The 26713-nt window shown below is 38.7% G+C and overlaps 1 protein-coding gene and 1 long non-coding RNA gene across 2 annotated transcripts; both read left to right on the forward strand.

The window, feature by feature from the left end:
- On the forward strand, nt 1-26243 carry LOC126607864 (cytochrome P450 71B34-like). Its single transcript, XM_050275569.1, has 4 exons — nt 1-374; nt 743-926; nt 17114-17420; nt 25903-26243. The coding sequence occupies exons 1-4, from the start codon at nt 1-3 to the stop codon at nt 26241-26243; spliced, it is 1206 nt and encodes a 401-aa protein (XP_050131526.1).
- Nucleotides 8853-10371, forward strand: LOC126607719 (uncharacterized). The gene is made up of 2 exons (XR_007617693.1): nt 8853-8996; nt 9440-10371. It is a non-coding gene; the product is annotated as an uncharacterized LOC126607719 (long non-coding RNA).
- Nucleotides 26244-26713: the final 470 nt, after the last annotated feature.

The following is a 26713-nucleotide window of genomic DNA, read 5'->3' on the forward strand; positions in this document are numbered from 1 at the left end:
ATGGCTCTCATCACCTCCTTGCTCATATGTCTTCCATTTCTCCTTCTTCTCCCCCTATTCCTTCTACTCCAAAAGAAGAAAAATGTCTATAAGAACCCACAGCTAAAGAAATTTCCACCAAGCCCTCCCAAGCTTCTCCTCATGGGCAATTTGCACCAACTCGGCACCCCACCCCACCAATCTCTCTGCCAACTCTCTAAAAAGTACGGACCAGTCATGCTCCTCCACTTCGGTCACGTTCCCGCCCTCGTCATCTCTTCCGCCGAAGCAGCCAAAGATGCATTAAAAACCAACGACCTCCACTGCTGCAGCAGACCCTCCTCAGCCGGGGCCCGCAGGCTCACGTACAACTATCTTGATATTGCCTTTTCTCCGTACGGCGATTACTGGAGAGAGATTTGAAAAGTGTGCGTGCTCGAGCTTTTCAGCGTGAAGAGGGTCCATTCATACAGGTCAATCAGAGAAGAAGAAGTAGATAAAATGGTAATTCAATCTCGGCCTCTTCATCTTCTGGTGAACCTGATCTCACAGAAAAGTTGTTTGCTCTCACGGCTAGTATTATATTTAGGATTGCGTACGGGACAAGTTTCCGAGGGAGTAAATTTGAGCATGCTAAAAATATTGATGAATTGATTCAGGATACTGAGGCCATGCTCGGAGACATGTCCGCAGCTGACTACTTTCCGTCTTGGATTGGGTGGGTTATCGATAGGTTTTCCGGTGTGCACAAGGAGTTCCATAGGATTTCGAAGGAGTTGGATGATTTTTTCCAGCAGGTGATTGATAATCATCTGAACCCTGGGAGGAGAGTTGACGATGAACAAGCTCATGAAGATATAGTTGACGTTCTGCTTAAGATAGTGAAGGAGCAAAGTGAGTTTGGAGCTTCTCATCTTGGTCACAACAACATCAAGGCAGTCCTCTTGGTAATTAATCTCTCAAAAAACCCCTCTTGCGGATATTAATTTTGTGATTAATTTGTTATTTGTTTGAGAGTTATTTTCTATGGAGACATAAAGTTTTTCCCTTTCCCCTTGGTATTAATTTAGAAAACACTAAAAGATAATTCTTTTATAACACCAAAAAAATATTTGTCTTGTTTTATTAAAAATGAAAAGAAAACATTAATTCATGTCCCATTTTGTTGAGAGGTGGGCATTTTTTTAGACTTAGCTCACCATTTATTCTTTTTACAATCCTATGTCATCAGCATAGCCTCTGCAAAGCAGTCGAGTTCGTGGATTAAACTGTATTGACTCGGGAAGAACCAGGAGATGTGCCATATATGTTTGGAAAGCTACAGATGTCTATTTTCCGTAGAATTTTACGGTTCTTGACTATCATTTCTCTTGAGAGAGTTATGGAAGTTTTAGTACATGAATGTCGGGCTACCCGTGAATACAAAGTTTTCTACAATTGTTATCAACTTGGCAGATTAAGGGAGGGTTAAAATTCCTATTTATTAGGAGTTTTAACCAGTTGGAAGAAGCCAAAAAGTCTGGAAGGAAATAAATAAGAAGACTAATAAGATGGGACTTTAAAGCCCATTGAATTAGAATGAAAAAAGAAGGCTAATTGCCTTGTCGGTTACAACTAGAAGGAGAATGACGGGGGATCCCTAATCAGACCAGTATGGGGCGTGAGAGATAAAAAACAGAGAAAGAACAACCCACGGTAGAAGGGAGAAAAAGGAAGGACCAGAGCAGCGTTTTGCAATTCGTCATCGAAGAGTTTCTTCTTCTCCTTTTACTTCCTGTTTTGTTTATTTACATTATGAGTAACTAAATTTCATAGTTGGGACTTGGTTGAAGTCCTAATCATGTTTCCTTGAGTATTTTCGACACACTTTTGTTACAAGACAATTTGTTGATGCTTTAGTGATTAATTCAAGTTTTAATTCCAATCTTATTGAGTTATTTTATAATTGATCACCATAGAATAGCTTTGTAATTGAGTTCGTTACATGGGTAAATTTGGATGATCGAGTCTTGTACCTATGCCGAGTAACAAGAGAATAGTTACGGTTCTTGGAATTAATTATCACGAATAACTGGAACAGATACCATATTCTAGGATTCGTGTGTTTGTCGATTTCCATTGTATTATGCTTTCTCGGAGTGCAACTTAGTAGATACCATGCTAAATACTTCGAGAATGAAAGAGTTAGTGTAGACACCCATGCCTAATTCATTGTTTAGGGAAATCAATAGCTTAAAGAGTAGATACCATGCTTTTAGGTTGACAAATGTAAAACATAAAAAATTTGTTTTGTATCATAGTGTGTATCAGTTGCTTAGGTGAAAAAGGTTAGAGATGGAAGTCAAAGTCCTAATCATTCAAACATCGTTTTCAAAACCCTTATTGCCAATTACTTTTATTTGCCTACGTTCTTTATAATGTGTTTTTATACTTAAACTTAACGCATCTCAAACTATTTTGTTAAACCCTTACTTGCATATTTGCTAGTTTTGTGAACTAATTAATTTAAATTGTTAGGAATCATACTCTAGATACATTTTAGTGCAATCCTCGTGGGAATGATCTTGTACTTGCTTTCTATACTATGTGTTTGATCTTGTGCACTTGTGAGTTTAAACGTGCAATTAGTAGCTTAATATTTAGGTTTCTAAATGCATAACAACCATTCGCCCGTAGGCAGGACCGTATGAATAACCACTAAGTACTAAAAACATTAACATAATATTTCTAATATATATATCTCAAATCGGAGCTCAGTAACTAAAACTTCATATCGTAAAACTGCGTTCATAAGTATGTATATAGTTATCAATCATATATACATCAAAGAACGTAAATCCGTTAAAGCATAAAAATTCAGTAGCGTGAAACCAATTTACTCATAAACGTTTCATAAAACGTAGCCATTAAATCATGTTTTTCATGTATGCATTTCTAATAGTAAAATCATGCGTTTTGGAAGGGGTTCACTCACAGATACTTCGTCGTCAAAGAGCCGTGCAAACTAGAGAGGATGGAAACGCCATAAACAATATTACTTAAGCACATAAAGGTACAAATGAATAAAACTATATTATAACGATTGAATTTTGGGAAACAGACATCATAAACAGATTTAGGACGTCGAAAATCATAGGGGGTGACCTCGGGTACCCATATGCGTCGCCGTATGCGCTGTCACTGGATAACGGTCGGACTGCCATGCGTCACCGCACGCCACCGTACGCCCCACCACGCGCCGATTTAGGTCACCGGAAAGTTGGCAGGAACAGTTGCCAGTGTTTCCATGGGTGGCGACGGAGCATAGTACCTCCGATGCTCCACGCGCTGGCCAAGGCAAGCACCCACGCGCTAGCCAAGGTTCTGGGATTCAACCGGGTCGGGTCGGATCTAGGTCTGGGTCTGGGCTTGGTTCTGGGATGGGCTGTAAGGTTTTAGAGTCTGAGACTCTGGGTTGCAAGGTTGGGCCTAGGGTCTTGGGCCTAAAATTTGGGCTAGGTTCCATGGCCCAAAGGCTTGGATTGGGTTCCTGGTTTATCGGGTTTGAACTTTAGGTTAATGGGTTTGGGTTTTGGGTTACCTGACATGCCCCAACCCTGATATCCCCACATACCAGGGTAGGCACGTGTTGGCTGACATCCGAGGGTGATGAAGCCATTTTAAACATGCATATAAATAAAGAATATGCCATTATAGGAACGTTTTTAGAGCATACAACTACTAAGAATGATATGGAAGAATTACTAAAAAAAAGATGCGAACAAGGAAATGATACCTATACTAAGAAGACCCGAGGATACCTATATCGTAGAGTCCTGACGCTGAGATCATGTGCCTCAAATTTAACTGCTAAGGGGGTGTAAAAACAAAAAAGGTGAGTGGACCAAAGTTCATAAACATTTTATTTTTTGAACATAGTAACCCCCTGTTTTGAAAACACATATATAATACTACATATAGGCTTTATGAAAAACCCTAGCATGTCATGTAAAACATCTGTAAAACATGTATGTAAAACCAGTGCTAGAAAATGGTAATAACACCCAAAGGTAAATTCGTAAATCTCATTAGTGAGGTATTCAACTAGGGGTATCATAATCGCTCGAAGGCAGTACCTGTCTATCACCCAAAGGTGAAGCTATACGACATTGGGTTACGCTAGTGAAGAATCATGGTAGGCCTCATCACCCGAAAGTGAAGTTATACGACTCCAGGTTACGCCGGAGAAGGAAATGCTTAACATCACACACCGACACTAGCCTCGGGCTAGTGAAGCTGGGGGTATCATCATAGTCGTCCGAAAGCAGTACCTGTCCATCACTCGAAGGTGAAGCTGTACGACACTGGGTTACGCTAGGGAAGAATCATGGTAGGCCCCATCACCCAAATGTGAAGCTGTACGACTCCGGATTACACCGGAGAAGGAAATGCATAACATCACACACTGACACTAGTCGTGGCTAATGAAGCTGTCCGACACTGCTTTCGGCAGTGAAGCTGGGGGTATGTCATAAATATCACCAACTCTTCATCCGCCCGAAGGAAAATTCTATCCATCGCCTGAAGGTGAAGTTGTACGACATTGTATTACGCCGGTGAAGAATCATGGTAGGCCCTATCACCCAAAGGTGAAGCTGTACGACTCCAGGTTACACCGGAGAAGCAAATATATAACATCATTATCCTCAATTGTGTCTTATGGCCATAGACATCTATATACCCGTGTTGTGTGTATGTGTTGTATGATAATCCACTAGATAAGTACTGAAGACATACCTCAAAATCTCATATCCAATTCGTAGCTCAAAAGCTAAAAGTCATCTCGTAAACCCATGATAGATCATACTCGTAAATCCATAATGTAAATCATACTTGAGAGCCATAGAAATTCATATATGCAAATCCAATAATTAATAACCTTTATTAAAACGTAAATTCGATAAATCATAAATATTTAGTAAAACAATTTATTTAAATCATGAATGTTATGTAACCCATAATCATAGAAATCCAAAACACATAATATAAAACATATTCAATGCATGAAATATGAATGCATGCTAGGCTAATATTTTATAAAAACATATAAGTTAAGAAGGGGTCCACTCACATATATTTTATCACCCGAGAGCCGGGTCATGATAGGCAAACGGGTCGAAGGGAAGGGACTGGGTTCCCTTCCTTCTCTCTTCCCTCATTTCCCCTCCTTTCTTCTCATCCTCATTGGTTCACTCTTTTTCTCTCCCCCCCCCCCCGATTAGGCAATCCTCCCCTCATTTCTCTCCTTTTACCTTCTCTCCACCGTCCATCTCTCTTCTTTCTCTTTTTACCTTTCCATCACAGCCACATATGTGGCTTCCTAGATTTTTTCTTTAAAAATCTAGAGCCTTCTAGAAAATGGTCAAATAACCATTTCGCCCTCAAATTTGTTCGTTTATAACTTCTTCGTTATAACTCCAATTTCGATTTCGCTTGCACCTATGCATTCGTAGTGATGAGTACTACGAAAATACTTCAAGAAAATGGATCTTACGTGACACGACTAAGCGGTCAAACATAGTCAACTCATTTGCCTCAAAGGGCATTTTTGTAATTTCACATTTTAAAATTATAAAAACCTTAAATTTTGGGGATGGGTCGTTACATTACGGGGTCGGGTCGACTTGGTTTCAGGCTGGTTTCGACGAACAAGAAAGCCGGAGCTTCCCAAGCTCCGGTCAACCTCGAACCTTAACCACAACCTACGATCTACCCACCAAATTGAAGATAAACAAGAGTAGATTAGGATTATACCTTTGGTTTCCCGAGTAGTGGCCGGAGTTGGCCAAAAAACAGTTTGAAACCCATGGTGCTCACTGGAAAAACGAAGGATCGAAAAGCAAGGTTAAGTTTGTCGATTTTTTGTTCGAAAAAAACCCCACAAGGCTAGGGAAGATAACGAGAGACTATAATAGGTTTGAATCAAATAAAGTTTACCTCGAATCGTCGATCTCGAAATCGAACTCGTCAGAGGGGATTTTTGTGTCGTCTCTGTGCTTCACAGAGAAGGAGGGAGAGAGGAAGCTCATCCCTGGTGGTGGGTTAAGGGGGTTTGTTGTCATTGATGTGTGGGTGGGTGGGTGTGTGTGGCTCCAGGAGATGAAGAGAAGGTTAGAGAGGGTGAGCTGAGAGAGTTTTGAGAGAGAGAGAGTTGTGAGTTTTCATGGGAGAGGGAAGAAAGAAAGGGAAATGGAAAAATAGGTCGGGGGACAAACTTGTTAGGGTGGACCCCACATTGCTTACCAATTAAGACCAAAAACAAACCATTTAAAATATCTAGCCCAATCCCAATGGAATTACCAAAATACCCTTCCGTTCTAAAATCCGTAACATTAATCAAGACGGGTTGTCACAGATAATGGTGCAATTACAATGGTGTGGGTGATGGCAGAGCTAACTAATAACCTTAGACTGATGAAGAAAGCATAGGAAGAAGTCAGAAAATGCATCGGGAACAAAGGAAAAGTCACAGAAACTGAAACATATCAGCTTTAGACCATCTCCAACCCTTGGGCTAAAAGCCAAATTTTTTAGCCCGGAAAATTTAGCTTTTAGCCCAGAAACATATTTTCTGCTCCAACCCTTCTACCCTAAAATTTTAGCCCGGAATTATTAAAGAATGAAATTAGCCTAAATTTTTTTCTTAAATCAATTTTTTTTTTAAAAATAAATATGTAGATTATTGTAAATTAATTTTATGAACATTTTGATCTAAAAAAATTTAAATTCCGATAAACATTTCGCATTTAGCCCGGGGGGAAAGCTGTGGGGTATTTGGCCCAGAAATAGCATTTGACATTTAGCCTAAAATTTTAGCATGGGTTGGAGAGTGTTTGGGGGGGGTAATTTGGGGGGTAATTTGGCTTTTAGCCCAGGGTTGGAGATGGTCTTAATACCTCAAGATGGTAACCAAAGAAACCCTAAGACTGCATCCTCCAGCTTCAATGATTCTTCCCAGGGAAACCACGTCCCATTGCAAAATCTAGGATTAAGACATTGATCCCAAAACCCTAGTTCTTTTTAATGCGTGGGCAACCGCACGTGACCCTGGGCTTTGGAAGGACCGAGAAAAGTTCATCCCTGAAAGATTTGATGGAAGCTTAGTTGATTGCAAATGACAACATTTTGAGTATTTGCCGTTTGGAGCTGGTTGAAGAGTTTGTCCTGGAATATATATGGGAACAACAACAGTGGAGCTTGGACTTGCAAATATCAAGTTAGCTAGAGTAGTGTGTTTCTCATCCCTAGTAAATATCGCTCGAATAAAATATGGAACTGCTCTACATATTACATATTTTTCTTGTTATGACAGATTATGACAAAGTTTTACAAAGTGAGGTTGAGTGGATTGATTATACAATGTTTGTGCTTGTTCATGTTCTCGTGTTTCTGGATGTTCTTGCATTATACAACCCCAGAAACTAATACAAGATACGAGTAAAAGAAAAAAATGAACCAACACCGTAAATAAAAAATGATACAACATCAAATGTATAATCTCGAAGTAATTTTCCTTTTTATTTGAACTTCAATCGAGCCTTGGTATGAATAATGTAAGTTAGTAGGGGTACAAAATGAAAAGAAAAAGTTACCCGAAAAATTTCGATCGGAAACTACATCACAGTGAGAAAATTATAGAAACCTTCCCCCTAAGAAGCATGAATACGAAACGTTACCTTGCGCTGCAAGTAGCTACTACGCATGTCCACTGCAAATAAGAGGGTATTGAAGAGTAGAGAGTTAAAAGAAGCCATTTTTACTGTTCATTGAAGAGTAGAGTAGAGAGTTGACTTTAGCTACTTGATCATTTATCTATATAACGGAAATACCCTAATTGCCACCTAGTACGTAGAACCCTTCTTGGTAGAAAGGAGTCAGTCTATGTTTGCAAATGTTCATATGGTTGCTAGCTAGGTTCGTCTCGAAGTGTTGGAAAGCCAAAGGCTTAAGAAGCAGATGGAGAACAATCGAGTGGAATTTGAGGTGAATGGGTACTTCCGGGCATGATGACTGCAGAGTTGTGTTCACTAGACCTCCTGATGGAGTTCTGGTGACTAGAAAATGCAAGACAAAACACTAGGCTAGCTGCTAGCGTTTGGAATTCTATCCGTTTCCTATCATTTTTTTTCTTGGATTTGTTTCAAGCATCTAATTTTCGTAATTGTAAGAATATGAGCATGAGTATGAACCTGTGAACTTGGTTATAGGACTAGAGATCGAATAGGAAGTCTTGTTGAGAATGGATTTGTGAATCCATATTGTAACTGAACTACTATTTAGAAGGAATTGGTTTTCTATATGGATTTTAAAAGGGAAATCCTTATAGAATTTGGCTAGGATTATGTAGTATATATATGGTGGCCTCTGCTCTCACAGTGTGTGTGCTTTACTCAAAACTAAGACCTATTATTAGTTGAGAACCTTGAACACTAAAGAGATGAGAAGGTGCACTGCAAAGTTCTTGCAGAAATCAGGCATGGCTTCCGGTTCAAGTTCATCTACATGTATGGTTCTTCTTTGTGCTTTGATTGATGAATTATGGTTTTGTGTTTTGATTACAGAAATTCGTATTGCTTGATCTTGGTTTTATGTTTATTCTAACATGTGGTATCAGAGCTAAGATTATAAGTTTATGAGTTCTGTGATTAAAACCAATAGGTTCAAAAGCATTAATAATATTTAAGAAAATATACCCTTGTTGCGGGGTTGGGGAATCGAACACGGGTTATGGCATATAGGTTTTGCAAATAACGACAAAACCTGAAGAAAATATAACCGTTGAGTTTTAAAAGCTAGTTACCGTTAGATTTCCTGCAAATCCATTGGTAAGGGTTTTCTTTCCAAATTGGGGCTTTTCGATTAAGAACATCACTCATCAAAATATGCTTCTGGGTTATGAATTCATCAACCTTGCGATTGATATGATCGATTTGAATGATTTTTCCGCTGCGTTGTTTCAAAAATAGGATCTGTATAAGGTATGTTTGAAAAATTGCACAGCTTTATCCTTGTTTGCTTAATGTTTCGATGCATAGATTGAGTTGAAGATTTATGCTGGATTTTAGATATAAGATTACGATAACAAAATATGCACAGATCAAATCTAATTGAAACTATTGATTAGTAATCTCATACCATAATTGCTCGATCATGTTCGAATATGCAATTATTTTGTGATCGACAAATTCTAATGCATCTTTGTGTTTTCTGATTGAACAATGGATGATGGTAACCATGCATGAGACATTTATGTTGTTTGTTGTTGCATATCTTGGTATTGATAAGTCGATTTTTCTATGTATACTTATCAACTATATGTTGTTAAGTCTATATGTATGAATTATTGATGCAAGTTGTGATGTGCAAACTGCAAAGCGAAATCAAGAACCTAATAGGTTCATGTTTGTGATTTCATCTGCAGCATCTGCAATATCTCTCAAGACTTTGAACTCAGCCAATATACCAATTCTCACTGGAGCGAGTAACTACAAGAAATGGAGGAGAGAGATTGGATTACTGTTGACAATCAATGAGTATGATATAGCCATTGATACTCTAAGACCAGTGATCACAGAACAAAGCACTATAACAGAAAAGGAAGATTATGAGAGGTGGACAAGAGCAAATGAAGTTGCACTTTCTATTCTTGAAAGTAGGATGATTGATACAGTTCGTGGAGGGATTAAAAGGCATGAGTTGGCAGCAGAATATTTGAATACGATAGAGAAAAAGTTCAAGGAGTTAGAGAAAGCAGAGATCAGTCAATACATGTCACTTTTGATAACCTACAAAATTGATAATGCTGGTTCAATTAGGGATCATATTATGAAGATAACTGTTGATGCAGAAAAGTTAAACTCCATGGATGTCAACATTGGTGAAAGACAGTTGGTTTCCATGATTTTGCAAGCGCTCCTAAACAAGTATTCTCAATTGAAGATGTCCTACAACACACAAGAAACTCGACAGAGGCAAGAGAAGGGCAAATACACTGAAATTGTGAACCTTATGCAATGAGGGAAAAGAAAGAAGTTCAACAATGCTGGAAACAATCCAGGTAAGATCTTTAGGTACCTTAAACCTTCTGATAAGACTGGTATTTCTGCTAAGATATTTGAAACCTCTAGAGGATCTAACCATCTTAAACCTAAGGTGAAAAATGTTGCTAAACTTAAATGTTTTTTTTTTTCTACAAAACTCGAGGTCCTTTAAGAAAAGATTATGAACTGTTTAAGGACTATTTAAAAGTTAATGGAAATGAGATAGTTATGTATGTGTAGAGTCAAATTTTTTACAGCTACACTCCTTGACCCTATATGAATACAATGAATGAATTTGATCTTCAATTTAAAATATTTACACTAGTGGATACCACAAAATCTTATTTTATACTTAATGAAAGTATGAATAAACTCTTAAGTATTAGTGAATCTATTGTTTTGATGGGATACTCATTCTACGAAACTAGTTTCAATGATCCAACCGTAAAAAATGTTTGTATATACTTCGAGATCGCATACGCCAAAAATTGCAAAAAACAAGCATTCAGAGATCAAGGAACAGGACAAAACTTTTCGACGGTTATAAAAAGAAAAATCACGATTTAACGGTCATTTTAACTCCGATTTTGATGGTTTTTTGCATCTACACTCCTTGACCCTATATGAATACAATGATTGAATTCAATCTTCAATTTAAAATATTTACACTAGTGGATACAAAAAAATCTTATGTTATACTTAATGAAAGTATGAATAAACTTTTAAGTGTTAGTGAATCTATTGTTTTGATGAGATACACGCATTCTACGAAACAAGTTTCAACGATCCAACCGTCAAACATGTTTGTTTATACTTTGAGATCGCATATGCCAAAAATTGCAAAAAACAAACATTCAGAGATCAAGTAACGGGACAAAACTTTTCGACGGTTATAAAACGAAAATTCATGATTTAACGGTTATTTTAACTCCGATTTTGATGAATTTTTACAGGTACACTCCTTGACCCTATATGAATACAAAGAATGAATTCGATCTTCAATTTAAAATATTTACACTAGTGGATATCACAAAATCTAAACTATAATAATTATATATATTAATTTAACAATTTTATACCCCTAAAAACTATAATAATTATATAATTATATATATATATATTAAATTAAATTTAAAAAATTGATGACCATTGGAGCGGCTGAGATCAAGCCAAAGTTCCAATACAATTTCACGATGATCGATGTAAATCGAGAATTTTGTAAATTGAGGTTTTAACTTTTGAGAAAGACTTCACAACCTTGAAAACAAAAACTTTTTCATTTTGCATATCGTTGCACATTTAATATTTGTAATAGATTAGTAGTGTATGTATTTTTTTTTTATTAGGCACTTATTTACGAGTGTAGATGTAGTACTTAAACGACAAATGTGTTTTAATGTTTTGAACTAATATTTATGTGGTAATGTGTGGTATGTGCAAATTTAAGAAAAAAAAATATTTTTCTTAACGGGTCATAACGGGTTGGGTCACTTTACCCGTTGGGTAAAGTGACCCGACCTATTAAGGACCTGTTAAGATAACGGGTGTGACACGACACGACCCCCTAAGATAACAGGTGTTACACGAAAACAACACGAACACGACAGACACAACCCGTTTACCAGGCCTAGTCAAGGGTATGGAGCCTATTCTGCTCCAGAAGATCGTCAACTGTCAGGTGAACCTAATTCCCTGATAGTTCCAGCATATAATTCTCATAGTGCCCTGGGAGACCCCTCTAGGCAAGTCTCATCCGCCTCATTATACAAAGTCACATTCCGTGAGCGCATTCGTCTTTCCTCCACTTTTGCTATTCCCACCACCCCTATCTCGCATTCTATCTCCGTGTTCATCCATTTTTTCCCTTTAATTTTCTTCAAAATGGATTCAATAATCAAAGCCAAATCAAATGGATTTGAATCTTGTTCATTATCTTGCCCAAACCCCCTATTCCGTAACGTAGTCTCATCCATTCCAGGCATTGTAATGTTTAAGTCAATCGCCTCACCACTTTCCTGTGATACACAAACCGTCTTACCTCCATCTTCCTCCTCAACATGCACATTTAAGACTACATTCTTCACACATTCCGCAACTACACCCCATGGGCCGATCAAACCCGCATCAAAAGCCATATCCCAAGCTCGATGCTCATTATCTTCCCTCTCCTTCTGCAGTCGGAGTCTCTCAACGAGATAACCATAACAATCTGCTCCCTCACCCACCCACTTGCCTCCTTGGTTTACTCGGTGAAACCGCCGTATCCTCGAGCTCTCCCGTCCCCACTAAAACTTGCACATCCATATCCTTACGCTGCCATTCTTCCTGAGTATCAGAACATTCTTGTGCATTCCCATAGTCCATCTCACCCCTTCATAACACTTTTTTCCATCTCTCTGCCCAATGCCTCCAAATCTTTATCTTTTTGTATTTCCACGCACCCCATTAGATCCTGATGAACCGTATCTTCGAGTAGCCACATCCATATGCTTACCTTTAAGATCAATTACAGCATCCAAATTTTTAAAAGCATAAAACTCATCCCTACGACCATGGTTCCCTTATTCATTCACACCCATATGTTTGTCCTCGCACACCCGTGTTGCATGGCCCAATAATCCACATATTTGTCACAGCCTGTTCCGGAGATATGTATTATTTTATTCTCGATGACATGAATTGACGGTTTTGCCTTTGGACAGGTTGAGTTATTTTGTGTTGTGGTGTATATGTGATGGGAACTAAGTGATTATATAATTGAATTAATCCCTAAGTTTTGGACCTAAGTGAACTAAAAAGGAGATTTGGTTTTGTTTTGGTTGGTTGAGTGGACAATTTGGACCACACACACACACAAGTCAACACACACTCTCTCTCTCCCGTTAGACACTCTCCCTTTCTCTGCAATTGTACGGATCACACCCCAAAACCAACCATTTCTCATAGATCGAACTTGCAGTCACCATATCTGAGATCCTTGAAGGTCAAGGAACTCAACCATGTCATTTTTGACCTTGAAACCATAGAAAAACCCTAGACCCGAGAGGTCCGTCGAGGTACAGTACCACCGAGGTGATTTTCAAGGTTTCAAGCCATATCAAGACTCCTAAAGGTATATTCTCTCCCTCCTAAGTGTTCTGGATGAGTTTTGACTAAGCGTAGACGTAAGGAAACCATAGAAATCGAACCTTCGAGGGTGGCACTGTTCACCAACTTTTAAACCCGTGAGTTTCTTTAATTTTCAGAACCATAGCAAGCTTAAAGACATTCCCACAATGCTCGGAGTGCATCGTTGGTAAAAATTGGACGTCAGGAAGCCCAAATACGAGAAGTTGCAGAGGTCATCGGATTTTCGAACTTTCTCCGACGTGATTTCGTGAGATTTGAAGCTTCAAATAGGTATAACGCCATTCTTCTTACTCTAAGCTTTCATTTGATTCAAATTTCGAAGAAAATGGTTGAAAAATGAGTGAGAATAGACGGTTAGAAGTTTTCCTAGTTTTCCGACGACGGCGACGGTCGCCGAAGTTCAGAGGTAGACGAAGACAGAATATTCCGTCAGTCGGATGGAATATTCCAACGGTGTTGGTTAAGTTTAACAGAATCCGTCAGTTTAAACAGAATATTCTCCAGAATATGACTGACGGTGTCAACTGACACCGTCAATGTGCCTGGCACATGGCCGAGTGTGGGGGCGCGTCTGGCCATGCCATTGCCGGCACGTGTGGGCACGTGAAGCTTCCAAAAATTAATCTAAAAATATGGGGATGTTCGTGGAGTTGTGTAGATCACGTTGGTATATTCATATACCCATTTTGAGCTATGTATAAAAAGTTATTACATAGTTTGGTATATGTGCTTAAATAACATTATTTCAGTACTTCTCCTATAGGCGAGACCTATCCGGAGGACGAGCATAGCCAGGCTAGGCATGGGGGTTACGACCCAGCTGCATATCTATAAGTGGGCAGTTATTTTCAATATATATATATATATACACACACACACACACACTTGATGTTTTTCCCAGAAAACGTATTTAAAGGAAATGTGATTTAAATGCCATGTCATGCATGCCTCATATTTTAGTATATGCATTATCATAATTATGCATATTGTTGCATGGTGTTGTGAAGGCCCAGGTAAGCTACAGGTGAGTACATTATGTTGGTAATGGTTATGAGATATGATGATGATGATGTTGAGATGTATATTAGAGCTCATTAGTCTGTACCTCGGTGTTAGTGCTCCCGCCCAGAGTTAGGGGCATAGTCCTTCACTTGATGTTCACATCCCGCACCACATGCTCATCTTGGATCCAAGTTAGGTGCATAGTCCTGTCGTATAGACCACTTTGAGTGGGTCCGACTCGTAGGTGACCCGCGATTTATTACACAGTCTTCACGTGATCGTAACATTAGAGCATACTATTATTTTACACCCAGTCTTGTAAACCAGACCACGTGAGGTGGTTCCGACTCGTGTGCAGATATGTGTATACATGATGAGATATGTGGCTTATACACATAATGATTTATATGATGAGATATGAGATTGATGTTGTGATTGAGATGAGCTCTAGATTCCACCGTATAGATCACATCAGGTGACTTCGGCTAGCAGATGGTTATTGTGAATTGCACCACCTGGCTTACTTTCGTATTTTTATGTTATTAGGCATGGCATACGCATGATTTGAGTATGATTTGAGATATATACATATTTATGTATTCTATTTTCTGGGAAAGTACCTATATACTTGTTTTACGACGAGGAGTTAATATATTCAAAGAAAAAAAATAAGGTTTTCGTGTAAGAATGTTTTTACTGACCCACTCAACTTTGTTTTTCGCCCCTCCAGGTTTTAGGTAGCAGAGTTTGGTGGCCACGAGGAATCCAACGGTGTTCTGACAGATTCTGAAAAAGTAGGATTCACCTTCGGGTGTTATATCTTAGTAATTGTCCTACTTGACTGCAGCTAGACTTTCTTATAGCTCTGAAAGTGTATTTATACACTTAGACTCTCACTAGCATCCTTTCTTATCTAGGATTGCTAGTTGCTTGGTTTTAATTGTCCGTATTTCCTTACCCTTTATCGCTTCCGCTTTGCGCACAAGGCTACGTCATACTCACATGACGGCCAACACGTCTCAACTTCGATCGGGGTGTGTCACTATTGGAATATTTATCCACTCTCATTACAGTTCCCATACATCTACCAATTGCTAACGCCACCCTTTTCGTCATGCACAACGGGGGAACATTGTGGAACTGTACCCAAAACATCATTAACGATAAGGAATCCCAACAATGATTTCCCCTTGTCGTACGGTCCGCAATCATGACCAGATCACCCTTAAACGTCCATGGAATATCAATCTCCAACACTCGATGCAAATCCTGCTTCCCTACAAATCTCGCCAAAAACCTTCGATCACCGAGTTCTCTAATGGGGCCATCCTCCATTCATCTCCATAATGAAGTAAAACCAATGAAGGCATCTCTATTCACTTCATTGTCTGTTAAGACTTCCACCACCAAGTAATGGTGGAACCCCAACAAAGCCTCATCGACTTCCCTTCGGCCAACAGTAACCCTCTCCCACGCCTTCTCTGACAGGGAGAGTTTAGCACCAAACCTCATTCCCAAGCCAACGAAATCGTAACCCTCTGAACACTCATCCATGTTACGCCCTTCTCAAAGTCTTACCCTTTCTAAGCCAACCACACTCCACCAAAACCCTAGTCTTCCCCTAGTACAAACACAACTCTTTAACACTGCATAACAAACACTCACTCGCACAACTAAGCCAAAGCCTGTGTCAGATCACACCAGTGCTACACAACACTTGACAAATAATTGAGATCACACTTAAAATCATCAAAAACCTTGGTCACCGAAGTTCGTCGCAACCCAAACCCTAGATCTCCTTATTTCGAGGAACCCAAACCCTAAATAGTTAGAATTTGACTATTCTATTATTTTCTCAGACCATGATTCTCTTTGAATCTTTTTGTGAGACTGTAGGGATCAATTAATTTTGGTCATTCAAATCAAACAGGGTTTTTATTTTATTTATATATTAAACAAGTTAGGCTCACTAGCCCCTAGCTTTCTTCTTTTCGCCTTCTCTTCTCTCTCTAATTACCATCCATTGAAGAAGGCTTCAAGCTTTAAATGAAAACACAAAACCCAGTAGTCAAAGTTTTCAGTGAAATAAAATTGATAAAGAAAGACGATAATATGAGAGCTGGTCAAGTTAATCATAAAAGCTTGCCGAGAGAGATACGTTGATATGAGAAAGCACGTATTTCTACGGTTAGCAATTCAAAACTAGGAAACAGACACCGTGTTGTAGCGTCTGAATCCAAATGTAAAAAAATAGAACTAAGAAACAAACACTGCGTTGCAGCGTTTAAATTCAAATGTAAAAAACAAAACCTGGAAACAGTTACTACACCGCAGTATCTAGTTCCAAATGTAAAATCAAGAGTCGCAATTGCGTGAGGTGTGAAGCGTAGGAAGCATGTAAGTGATGAAAAAAAAAAAAACCAAAATACGGACATTGCTACGCAACTTAAAGCCAAAAGTAAAAATAGAACCAGGAAACGAACATTGCATTCCATTATTTGAATCCAATTCCAAATGTAAAAATGGAAGAGGCGTGTGAGTGATAGAAAAAAACAAAACTGGGAAATGGACACTGTAACGCAGCGTCTAAATCCAAATTTAAAAATAAAAATAAAAACAGAAACAGGAAACAGATATTGCGTTCATCCGTATTGACCTATTCTAAAATATAAAAAATATGAGAAGGATGTGTCGGTTGAGGTGGGTGCCAGCTATAGTGGCAGATTTTATAATTTTTGTTTATTTTAATGCATTTAAATATCATAATACATAATTGACATATTTAGTAACATAACTATAGTTGATATATTGTTATATTGTAACTTTTTATTGATTTTATACAAAATCACCCTTTGTTTATGCATCATATTTTAATTTTAATTTTTAATTATTTTTCTTACTATGATGTTTCAATTGTGAGTTAGGATCTATTTTTAGCTGGAATAGACAGTGACGCAATTACAATGGTGTGGGCGATGACAGAGCTATCTAAGAACCCTAGACTGATGAAGAAAGCACAAGAAGAAGTCAGAAAATGCGTTGGAAACAAAGGAAAAGTCACAGAAACTGAAACAGATCGGCTCCAATACCTCAAGATGGTAATCAAAGAAACCCTAAGCCTCCATCCTCCAGCTCCAATGATTCTTCCCATGGAAACCATGTCCCATTGCAAAATCCAGGGTTATGACATTGACTCCAAAGCGCTAGTTCTTGTTAATGAGCGGGCAATTGTGAACCTGTAATTTAGAAAATATATTTATAAGACCGTCTATAATTATAATATTTGGGTTCCTTGTATTTATTTAATTATTTATTTGTTTACCATATATTAACCTTGTCTAATTACCTGTTTATATTTATTTTATGGGTAAATTACATAGTAGCCCCTCAGGTTTGAGGTCTATTGCAATCTTATACAACATCTTTAAAACATTTCACTTTCATACCTCAAGTACCATTTTATTTCAAAATAATACATCCGTTAGATTTTCAGTTCATTAATCTGTTAAATGCTGACGTGGCTGCCACATTTGTGCCATGTGGCTGCCAAATGTGAGCCACGTGGCAAAAATAATAATTTTTTATTTTTTTTTAAACCTAAATCTTCTAAATTAAAAAAAAAAAAAAAAAAAAAAAAACTGAAACTTTATCCCTCCTCTTCCTACTCTCTTTTCCCCTCAACCCCACCATCTTCATCTTTTTCCCTGCAACCCAGGAGAGAGAGAAAGAAAGAAAAAAAAAAAGCCCTTCAGTTTGTCTTCCCCACCCCTCATCCTCATCCTGTCTTCTCCCCCATTTTCATATTCTTCCCCCGACCCCCTACCTGCAACCCAGGAAAAAAAAAAAACTCAGATCCCGTCATCGCCGGGTTCGTGAGGTGGGAGGAATGGGTGTGGATTTAAGGAGTGGGGGGTGTATAGAGGAGGGAAGAGGGTGGGTGCGGAGGGGGGCTGAGTCGCGAGGGGAGGGAGGGGGTTTTTTCTTTCTGGGTTTGGGGGGGTTCGCAGGGGCAGGGGTGGATTTTTTCTTTCTGGGTTGGGGGGTTCACGGGGGTGGAGGATGGTAGACGATGCATGAGATCTTGGTTCGCGCAGGGGTAGGAGGGGGGGATCTGGGTTCGCGCGGGGGGAGGGGCGGATTCTGGGTTTCACGGGGAGAGGATAAGGAGGGGGGTTAATGGGATTTGGGTGTGGGGGGGATATGGGATTGGGGTTCTTCTTCTTTTTCTTTTTTTCTGGGTTTTGGGTTGAAGGTGCAGGTATGGGGGCGAGGAGATGGGAGGAAGAAGAATGAGGAAGAAGAGGAAGAGAAGAAGAAAGAGGAGGAGAAGAAGAAAAAAAAAAAAGAAAAAAAAAATATATGTGGCAGACAGGTTTCTAAAAAAAATTAAAAAATTATTATTTTTGCCATGTGGCTCACATTTGGCAGCCACGTGGCACAAATGTGGCAGCCACGTCAGCATTTAACGGATTAATGGACGGAAAATCTAACGGATGTATTATTTTGAAATAAAATGGTAGTTGAGGTATGAAAGTGAAATGTTTTAAAGATGTTGTATAAGATTGCAATAGACCTCAAACCTGAGGGGCTACTATGTAATTTACCCTTATTTATTGATTTTAGCTTTACTATAATTATTTTGGTCTAAAATAATTGGCTGGTCAAGGTCAATGCTATTGTTTACAACACCTCCCTATTTACACACACCCGTAGCAGATTATGGGAGTACGGAGATAGGTTCAACTTATCTCTTGCCGCTACACCTTCCAATAAGAGAATAGCTATAACCATCTCTTAACCTCCTATAAATAGGAGTGTTTTTCATTCATTTGAAAGAGGAAAACAGACGGAAGAAGGGAAAAATAATGAGAGAGAGAGAGAGAGAGAGTTGAGAGTGAGAAAGAGATCGATTGAGTGAGGGAGGGAGTACTGTGGAGTTAGTAGCTTTCTTTGTATGAGTAACAATTTCTATACCTTGTTCATCTTTTCATAACTATTATATATTTTCCTTGTTTATATCTGTCGTGGAGTTTCTATTCGAAGTTAGTTTATACAAATTCTTCGCTTGATCAAATCTAATGTAATTTGGGTTCAAATCTGTATATATCTTTGATTTGGCTGTCTTATTATAAAATATGAAAGAACTATGATAAACCCTAGTTTGACAAATCCAATTCAATTTCCTTTTCCAAAACTACTTTATATTTATACAATATTATGTTAATTTGATTGAGAATAGAATGAAGTTTATATATATACACATATGCTACGCTATCAATATATGTAGATGTATATGTATAGCTATTTTTATATACATTAGTATATACTAGAACAAAACCACATCAACAGTAGTCCCTAAGTCTTCAGTCAAGAGAGTCTTTTGGCTGGAGACTTGAAATTCAGTCCATGTGTGGGCCGAAGTAACTAGATGTCGTCTAGGACTGATACTCGTTATGAGGCGGTGCCCAATCCGAAATGATGTTCAACCAAAAGTAGCACATGTTGCGAAGCTACTCTGCTTGTGGCTTATGTTGCCTTGGTTGGCTCGGCTTGTGGCGTTGGAGGTGAGGGAGTCCCTTTTATAAAATAAGGGCTCACTCCTCAATACATAAATATGGGCTAGAGTTGATGCTCGCGGCGAGCCGGTTGCTCAGCTGGTGGCGATGCTCTCTAATGAAGGTGAGGGAGTCCCTTTTATAAAATAAGGACTCGCTCCTTAGTACATGAATAATAGGTGCTCTCTAATGAAAGTGAGGGAGTCCCTTTTATAAGATAAGGGCTCGCTCCTCAGTACATAAATAATGGGCTAAGTCCCCCAAGTATTTTTCATAAGGCCCAGTTGAGGCCCAATATATGGTGTATAGTGTAGTCCCCCAAGTCTTCAGTCAATAGAGTCTGTTGGCTGGAGACTTCAAATTGAATCCATGTATGGGCCGAAGTGGCGGTTTGTTCGGAGGCGGTATTTGTATACCCTGCACTAAAGCTTTGTAGGTGAAGCTTTGCAAGTGAAGCTTTGAAGCTAGAGCTCTGTAAATGAAGCTTTTGAAGCTGATTGACATGAGTGATGCTCATAAATGTTTATGTTGATTGACATGAGTGATGCTCATGGATGTTGTCATGAGTGATGCTCATGAATGTTTATGTATGATTGATATGAGTGATGCTCATGAATGTTTATGTATGATTGACATTAGTAATGCTCATGTATAATTTGAAGTACTAGGCGTACTTTTGATCACCTGGTTGGTGGTAATAGCGGCAGGTTGCTGAATAATTTTGGAGTACTGGGCGTACTTTTGATCACCTGGTTGGTGGTAATAGCGGCAAGTTGCCGAATAATTTTTGGAGTACTGGCGTACTTTTGATCACCTGGTTAGTGCTATTTTGGGTTTATGGGCTTTCGCCCTCCACACAACACTCCAACCCATTTATTTTGGGCTTTGCCCTTTTTTTTTATTTTTTTTATTACCCTCTGATGGGGTTTATACAGATGTCTCCGAAAGATACGAAAAATAAATTACATCGTTAAAAAACAAGAAGAGTAAATCACATCATTCTGGTGGGATGTTTATTCCTTGCTAGTGTCCCCATGTGCCTCTCTTTTGCTTTCTGCTTTTTCTCGATTTTTTTTGCTTTGCTTTTGTTTTCTTTCTTTTCTCTTTTCTGCTGCATCTCTCTCTCTGTCTCTGCGCTGCTGTAATGCATGGTGCACCACTTAAGCATTAATATCTTTTTTACAGTTTGTTGCAGAATCTTATTGCCGGGCTGTACCGACTTGCCAGAGATCTGGCTTCCACTTGGTGACGTTGTTTCTTTCCACTTTGGAAAGTAGCCAGCTTATCCACTTCTCGTTTGTAAAAGCAAAACGATATTATTTGTAAAAGCATATTTTCCTTTTCCTTTTTTCTATTCTTTTCCTCCCTTTTTCTTTTTCTTTTTCTATTATGTTCCCACTACCTTTAAACCCCTGGAGAGACAAAAGAGACAAAAAAGCTGAAGCTCTCCGCATGATCCTGGAATTTTGAACCAAAGCACTTTGCCCAACCATTTTCACCCATGTACTCAGAAACAGTTGGAAGAGCACCGTACCAAGGCATGGCCAGAGGAAGCCGGAGATGAGGTAGAGCAAGGTTGAGTTGTTGTTTACCTACTTCACTCACTGCAGCTTCGAGGTGCCTTTGTAATGGTCTCCCCTCTGTTAGTGACCACAAAATTGTTGCGAGTGAAAAAGGATAAGATTTCACCAGCGACTTGGCTTGGTGCCTTCTTCTCTTCACCTATAAATGTTTTTTGAACTACCTTGGATTCAACAGACCGTTTGATGAGGGACCAAAGGCCAGGAACAGAGATGATGAAGAGACCCAGGAATGTGTAGTAACTGGCCAACGAATAACCCACGGCGCCTTCTGCAGCTCTAACCACAAACGTGATGGAGCTGCTGATGCTGCTGCTTTCTAATCCTTACCCTAGAGCCCATCCAAGGTTCTGGGCTGACGGGTTTTCGTCGTTGTAGATTTATTCAACAGGGAAGTTGGTGTGGGTAACCACAGGTGAAGTCCAAGAGGCAACAAAGAAGGAACTGATAGAGTGCTTTAAGCTGATGGAAAACGAGCTATGGGACGAGACTTACTTTGGGGGTGAGAGTTTTGGCCTAATGGACGTGGCACTTATCCCTTTCTATAGCTGGTTCTATGCACTGGAGACCTGTGGAAACTTGTGCCTGGTGAAGGAGTGTTCGAGGCTAAGACACACAAATCTTTAGATTTGTCAGTGGTCTCGACGACCGGACCTCAAATTTGTCGGTGGTCTCAAATTTGATGTTCCTCCCTTCTTCAAATCTCGAACACATAGCAGGTTGCAACAAGAATAATCAACCGCAAGCAAATCGCTCGCAGTTACTTTTCAAAATGGCAGGTTTCTCAGACAAGCTGTAAGGTAGGCTCTCGAGCTCAGTCGCCAGCCTAGCAATCCGAATGGGGAGCTCCTTATGCAAAAACTGTGCCAAGATTATGAAATTCCACTGCACGGGCCGGGACCCGAACTCTGCTTCATATAGCCCCATCTCTGCACCTCGTCGAACAAGCTCTTTGAGAACTACGCGCAAGCCTTCTTAACCGCCATGGCTCCGTCGCCGAGCCCAAAATCAAGTACGACCTTGTAGATGCGCAACCACCCGCATGCAACCCTGTGGTCCCACTCTCACAATGCGACACTGACATGGAAGATATCACACGCAGCCAAAAGCGAAGCCCCGCAAATTGTTGTCGTGAATTACTGGAATAGTAGACTTTTTTCGGATTTGGGTTTTGGATCTTGGATTTTCTTATCCCTCATTCTCCTCCTTGTATCTCCTTATTTCTCAGTTGGGTTTTGCAGAATCACGGCGGAGGTGAAAAAATGAAAGAGAACCGACACAACTTTTCGTATCATTTCCCACAAACGGCGCCAAATGTTGATGCACAAAACCGAAGATCTTGGAACAATGTAAATTCGACAGTGAATCTACAAGAAATGTAAATAACACAAGATGTATCGTGGTTCACCCCAAGGTTTGGGCTACGTTCACACTGATATTGTATTTCTCTTAGAAGTGAGGGGAGTGAGGGTGAGAGCTTCTGAGGGTGAGAGAACTCTTCCCATGGCCTAAGAAAATGGCCTCCCCTAATTGTGAGGGTGAGGAGTCCTTTTATAGAATAAGGGCTCCTCACTTATTACATATTTGCCCCTTCCTTTATTACATAATTACATTTAATTCCCCCGAGTATTTATACGAGGTCTAAATACGGAGGCCCTAAGTATGGTATAAACAATGTTGGTAAATGGTTTTATGTATGGTTATTTTATACAAATTACATAAGGTTTTGAAGGCAGAGGACTATCTAAGTTTATTCTTTCTTTTGGTATCCATAATATGTTTACTGTGCACAAAACTATTTTGCATAGTATTATAGGTCAACCAATTTGATATTTGATTTGAGTGGTAGTAAATTAGTAACCCAAGTACTTTGATTAGTTAGAGTCTATGTCTTGCATATAGTGATTTGCTTATACTTGTGAATAGGATTTTATCAAGGTGGTGAACTCTTGTAATAGAGAGTTGGAGCAATGCTTTGGAGTCTAGGTAGGGGAAATACGGCAAACCTTTACGGAGATTGGCTTTATTAAATTTCGTGAAGTGTGATATTATCATTATCGATCTTATTGGTTGATTAATGTGATCTGATGGTCATTGAATAAATGTTTATCTTGGGTGTTTACTTGTTATTGGTTATGGAATTATTGGTGAAATGCTATTTGCTGAGAATATGTTGTGGTACATGTGAATGATGAAATAAGAATATTTGTGCATCACTCATGTGTGAGAATAGTTGGAAGTTCGGTATTGAGGAAGAAATTCTAGAAATGAGGGTAGTTGGAAATATCTTTTGTGTAGTTGAGCCAAACTCTTAGTAGGTACCAAGTCTCAGGCGAGCCCACAGTGCACAGTTTCTTTTGGGTAATTCGGGATTGGCGACGAAGGGTTTTGGCAAGATGACTAACAAAAGGGGAAATTGGGATGATTGAGTTACAGGGGGTTAATTTGTATATTAAAACATTCGAACCACCACTGCAGAGGTAAAATGCATAGTATGGGACGTACAGGTCCGCATGTTTTATTATATGAATTAACGGGTAGAGATGAAGAGTATTGCATTGCACTCATGCATTGTTATTGATAATGATTTGGTACCTGATTACATGATTTTATAACACATAATTTAGGATTGTCAATTATTGTGATAAGGTTATGTCCATACTGAGCTTTGGAAAAGCTCACCCCTCTCTTGTTATGCGAGTTTACAAACTAAACAGTCTAAGAGGGTAGACAAGATGAGATCGGATTAAGTGTAAGGATAGAATTTTGTATTTATTTATTTTAGTCTTGTAAAGAATTCTGGATTTCTTTTTATAAGAGGAATTTTATTTTTCACTCCATTATTTCAGTTTTACTTTAATTATTTAGTTTCTAACTCACGTTTCGGATTCGGGTTCAAGTTTTTACTACCGACCCCTGGTCCGGGGCGTGACAGAATGGTATCAGAGTATAGGAATTAGACACCCTTGAGAAGAAAGTGTGGGAGATGAGTCATGAGATAGGGTTGAAATTTGAAAAGGTTTGTGACATGTGGATTTTTAGAAGTGGATATATGTGGAGTTTATGGAATGCTCTTGAATTCAGTTTTTGCACATGGTCTTAGCAGTTACGTTTATATATGCTGGGTACTTTGAAAGGTTATGTTATATAATATGCTTTGGGAAATCTGAAGGAAGTTAAAGTGATGGAGAATGGATGTAGGGATTGAAGAGTGGATGAACAATTTTGGTTAAGTTTTCCATAATGAAAAGGAGAATCGGGATTTTGGGAATTACTTATAATTTTTTTTTGGGTGTCGTTTCGAACGTAAAAGTCAACTTATTATGATATATGCTTTCAAAGGAACTTGCTAAAAATAAAAATAAAATAATAATGTGTGTATATGTAAACTTGTGTTTGACTGACTTCTTTTAGTGAAATTGGTGCATAAAGGAATTATAGGAGACCAAAGCTGAACTATTACTAGAATGGTGTGACAGTGGTTATCAATCGCCAAGGAAAGAGAGAGATAAGATTATTTGTTGTGTTGCCAGCTATCTCCATTGACTAGATAATGGGAGTTGGCATCTAATATAGAAGGAGTTGGATTTTTTAAGAGTGAAGGGGAATATGAGACCTTTTATTTCTATGGTATAAAGGATATAGAAAGTTGATCAGTTGTTGAGGAATTATAAATTATTTTAGAGTTAAAATTGAATGAGACGAGAATTTTGAAATGATATAGAGTTTCATAAGTTATGGTATTGTCTTGATCTTGAGTAGTGGAATAGTAAGAAGGATTTTTGTGTAAAGGATTTAGATTATAGAGTCAGATACTATGCTTAGATTTTGTTAGTCATGGACTTTGATGCAAGAGTATGTGATTACGTATAATATCTAAGTTTGAACATGTATGTGGATATACTGATCAAAAGAATTTGAGAGTACCTATATTCATGTTTGAATGTCAAGGAATTCAAAAGAAATCGTCAAAGATCTTGAAACTGTAGACTGTATATTGACAATTAGACTTGAAAAAAAAAAAGTAAAGATGATAGTTGTGCTAAAACTGGAAGAAGTAAGGTATTATCCATGGAAGAAATAGGAATTTTTTTTTGTTTAGGATGCTTGGTGAGGAAAATAAAGAGTAAAGGACCTAGAGAGAATGAAAATCACAATTATTCATTCTTGGTGATATATGTATAAAGAAAAGGTGAAGACAATGGAAAAAGGGAAAGTGAGAGTTTCATAATTTGGCGACTTGGAATTTTCATAGGATTGAGTAGGAGATTTGCCTATTAAACTTGTTGTAACATCCCACATCGTTCAAGGAAGTGGATCATGTAACCTATATTCCCATCTCTACTTAGCACAAGGTTTTTTGGGAGTTCACTGCCCTTAGGTTCCATCGGAATTCCGAAGTTAAACGAGTTCGCGTGAGAGCAATCCCAGGATGGGTGACCCACTGGGAAATTCTCGTGTGAGTTCCCAGAGACAAAACCGTGAGGGCGTCGTTGGGGCCCAAAGCGGACAATATCGTGCTATGGTGGAATCGAACTCAGAATGTAGTGGGGGCATGGACAAAATATGACAGCAATCGCACGGACCCCGAGTTTTGGAAGGACCCAGAAGAGTTCATCCCTGAAAGATTTGATGGAAGCTCAGTTGATTACAAAGGACAACATTTTGAGTTTTTGTCGTTTGGAGCTGGTCGAAGAGTTTGTCCTGGAATATATATGGGAACGACAACGGTGGAGCTTGGACTTGCAAATCTTCTCTACTGGTTCGATTGGAAATTGCCTGATGGAATGAAGGAGGAAGATCTCGACATGGAGGAAACAAGCGGCACCCTTTCCCTCACCGTTTCTAAGAGAACTCCTCTCAACCTTATTCCCGAGAAAATTTCTCAAAATTTAGAAAATAATTTAATTGAGGATTAGGGAAGACCTTGTTTTCTTGTTATGATTACAATTGGACAAAATTGAGTTGGTCTAATATCATGTTTTTATGATATATAATTAATTATTGTATAGCCCTGTGTGAATGTGTGTACTACTAGTCTTCTACTCTCTTCTAATCCTAAATTAAATATTAAATACAATACTACAAGTCACAATTGACACATTCTTTTTTTTTTCTTTTTTCTTTTTTATCATAACTGATATTTTCATTACTGTTAAATAAACAGAGTACAAGAGTTTTGGGGGAGCAAGGGAAGCTTCATTAAAAACCTCAAAGAAGAGGGAAAAAGAGTGCTTCACCAACTTGCTCACCACTTACAATTAGTGTCATTCTCCAAATCAAACCGAAGGAAGGGGGATAGCCAAAGTGGTTCCTCCTCCATCCATGTATTAAAAACTCCATTATAGAGTCCATGTTTAGCAAATTCATGAGCCACCATGTTACCTTT

The sequence above is a fragment of the Malus sylvestris genome, chromosome 16, assembly GCF_916048215.2.
Source record: "Malus sylvestris chromosome 16, drMalSylv7.2, whole genome shotgun sequence".
Classification (NCBI taxonomy): Eukaryota; Viridiplantae; Streptophyta; class Magnoliopsida; order Rosales; family Rosaceae; genus Malus; species Malus sylvestris.

Excerpts from the sequence above, each read along its gene's own strand:
- LOC126607864 (XM_050275569.1), top strand. The coding sequence starts at position 1 with ATGGCTCTCATCACCTCCTTGCTCATATGTCTTCCATTTCTCCTTCTT. Across the intron at positions 375-742 it reads CTTGATATTGCCTTTTCTCC|GATTTCGAAGGAGTTGGATG; the intron begins GTACGGCGATTA and ends GGAGTTCCATAG. Across the intron at positions 927-17,113 it reads ACATCAAGGCAGTCCTCTTG|GATCTATTTTTAGCTGGAAT; the intron begins GTAATTAATCTC and ends ATTGTGAGTTAG.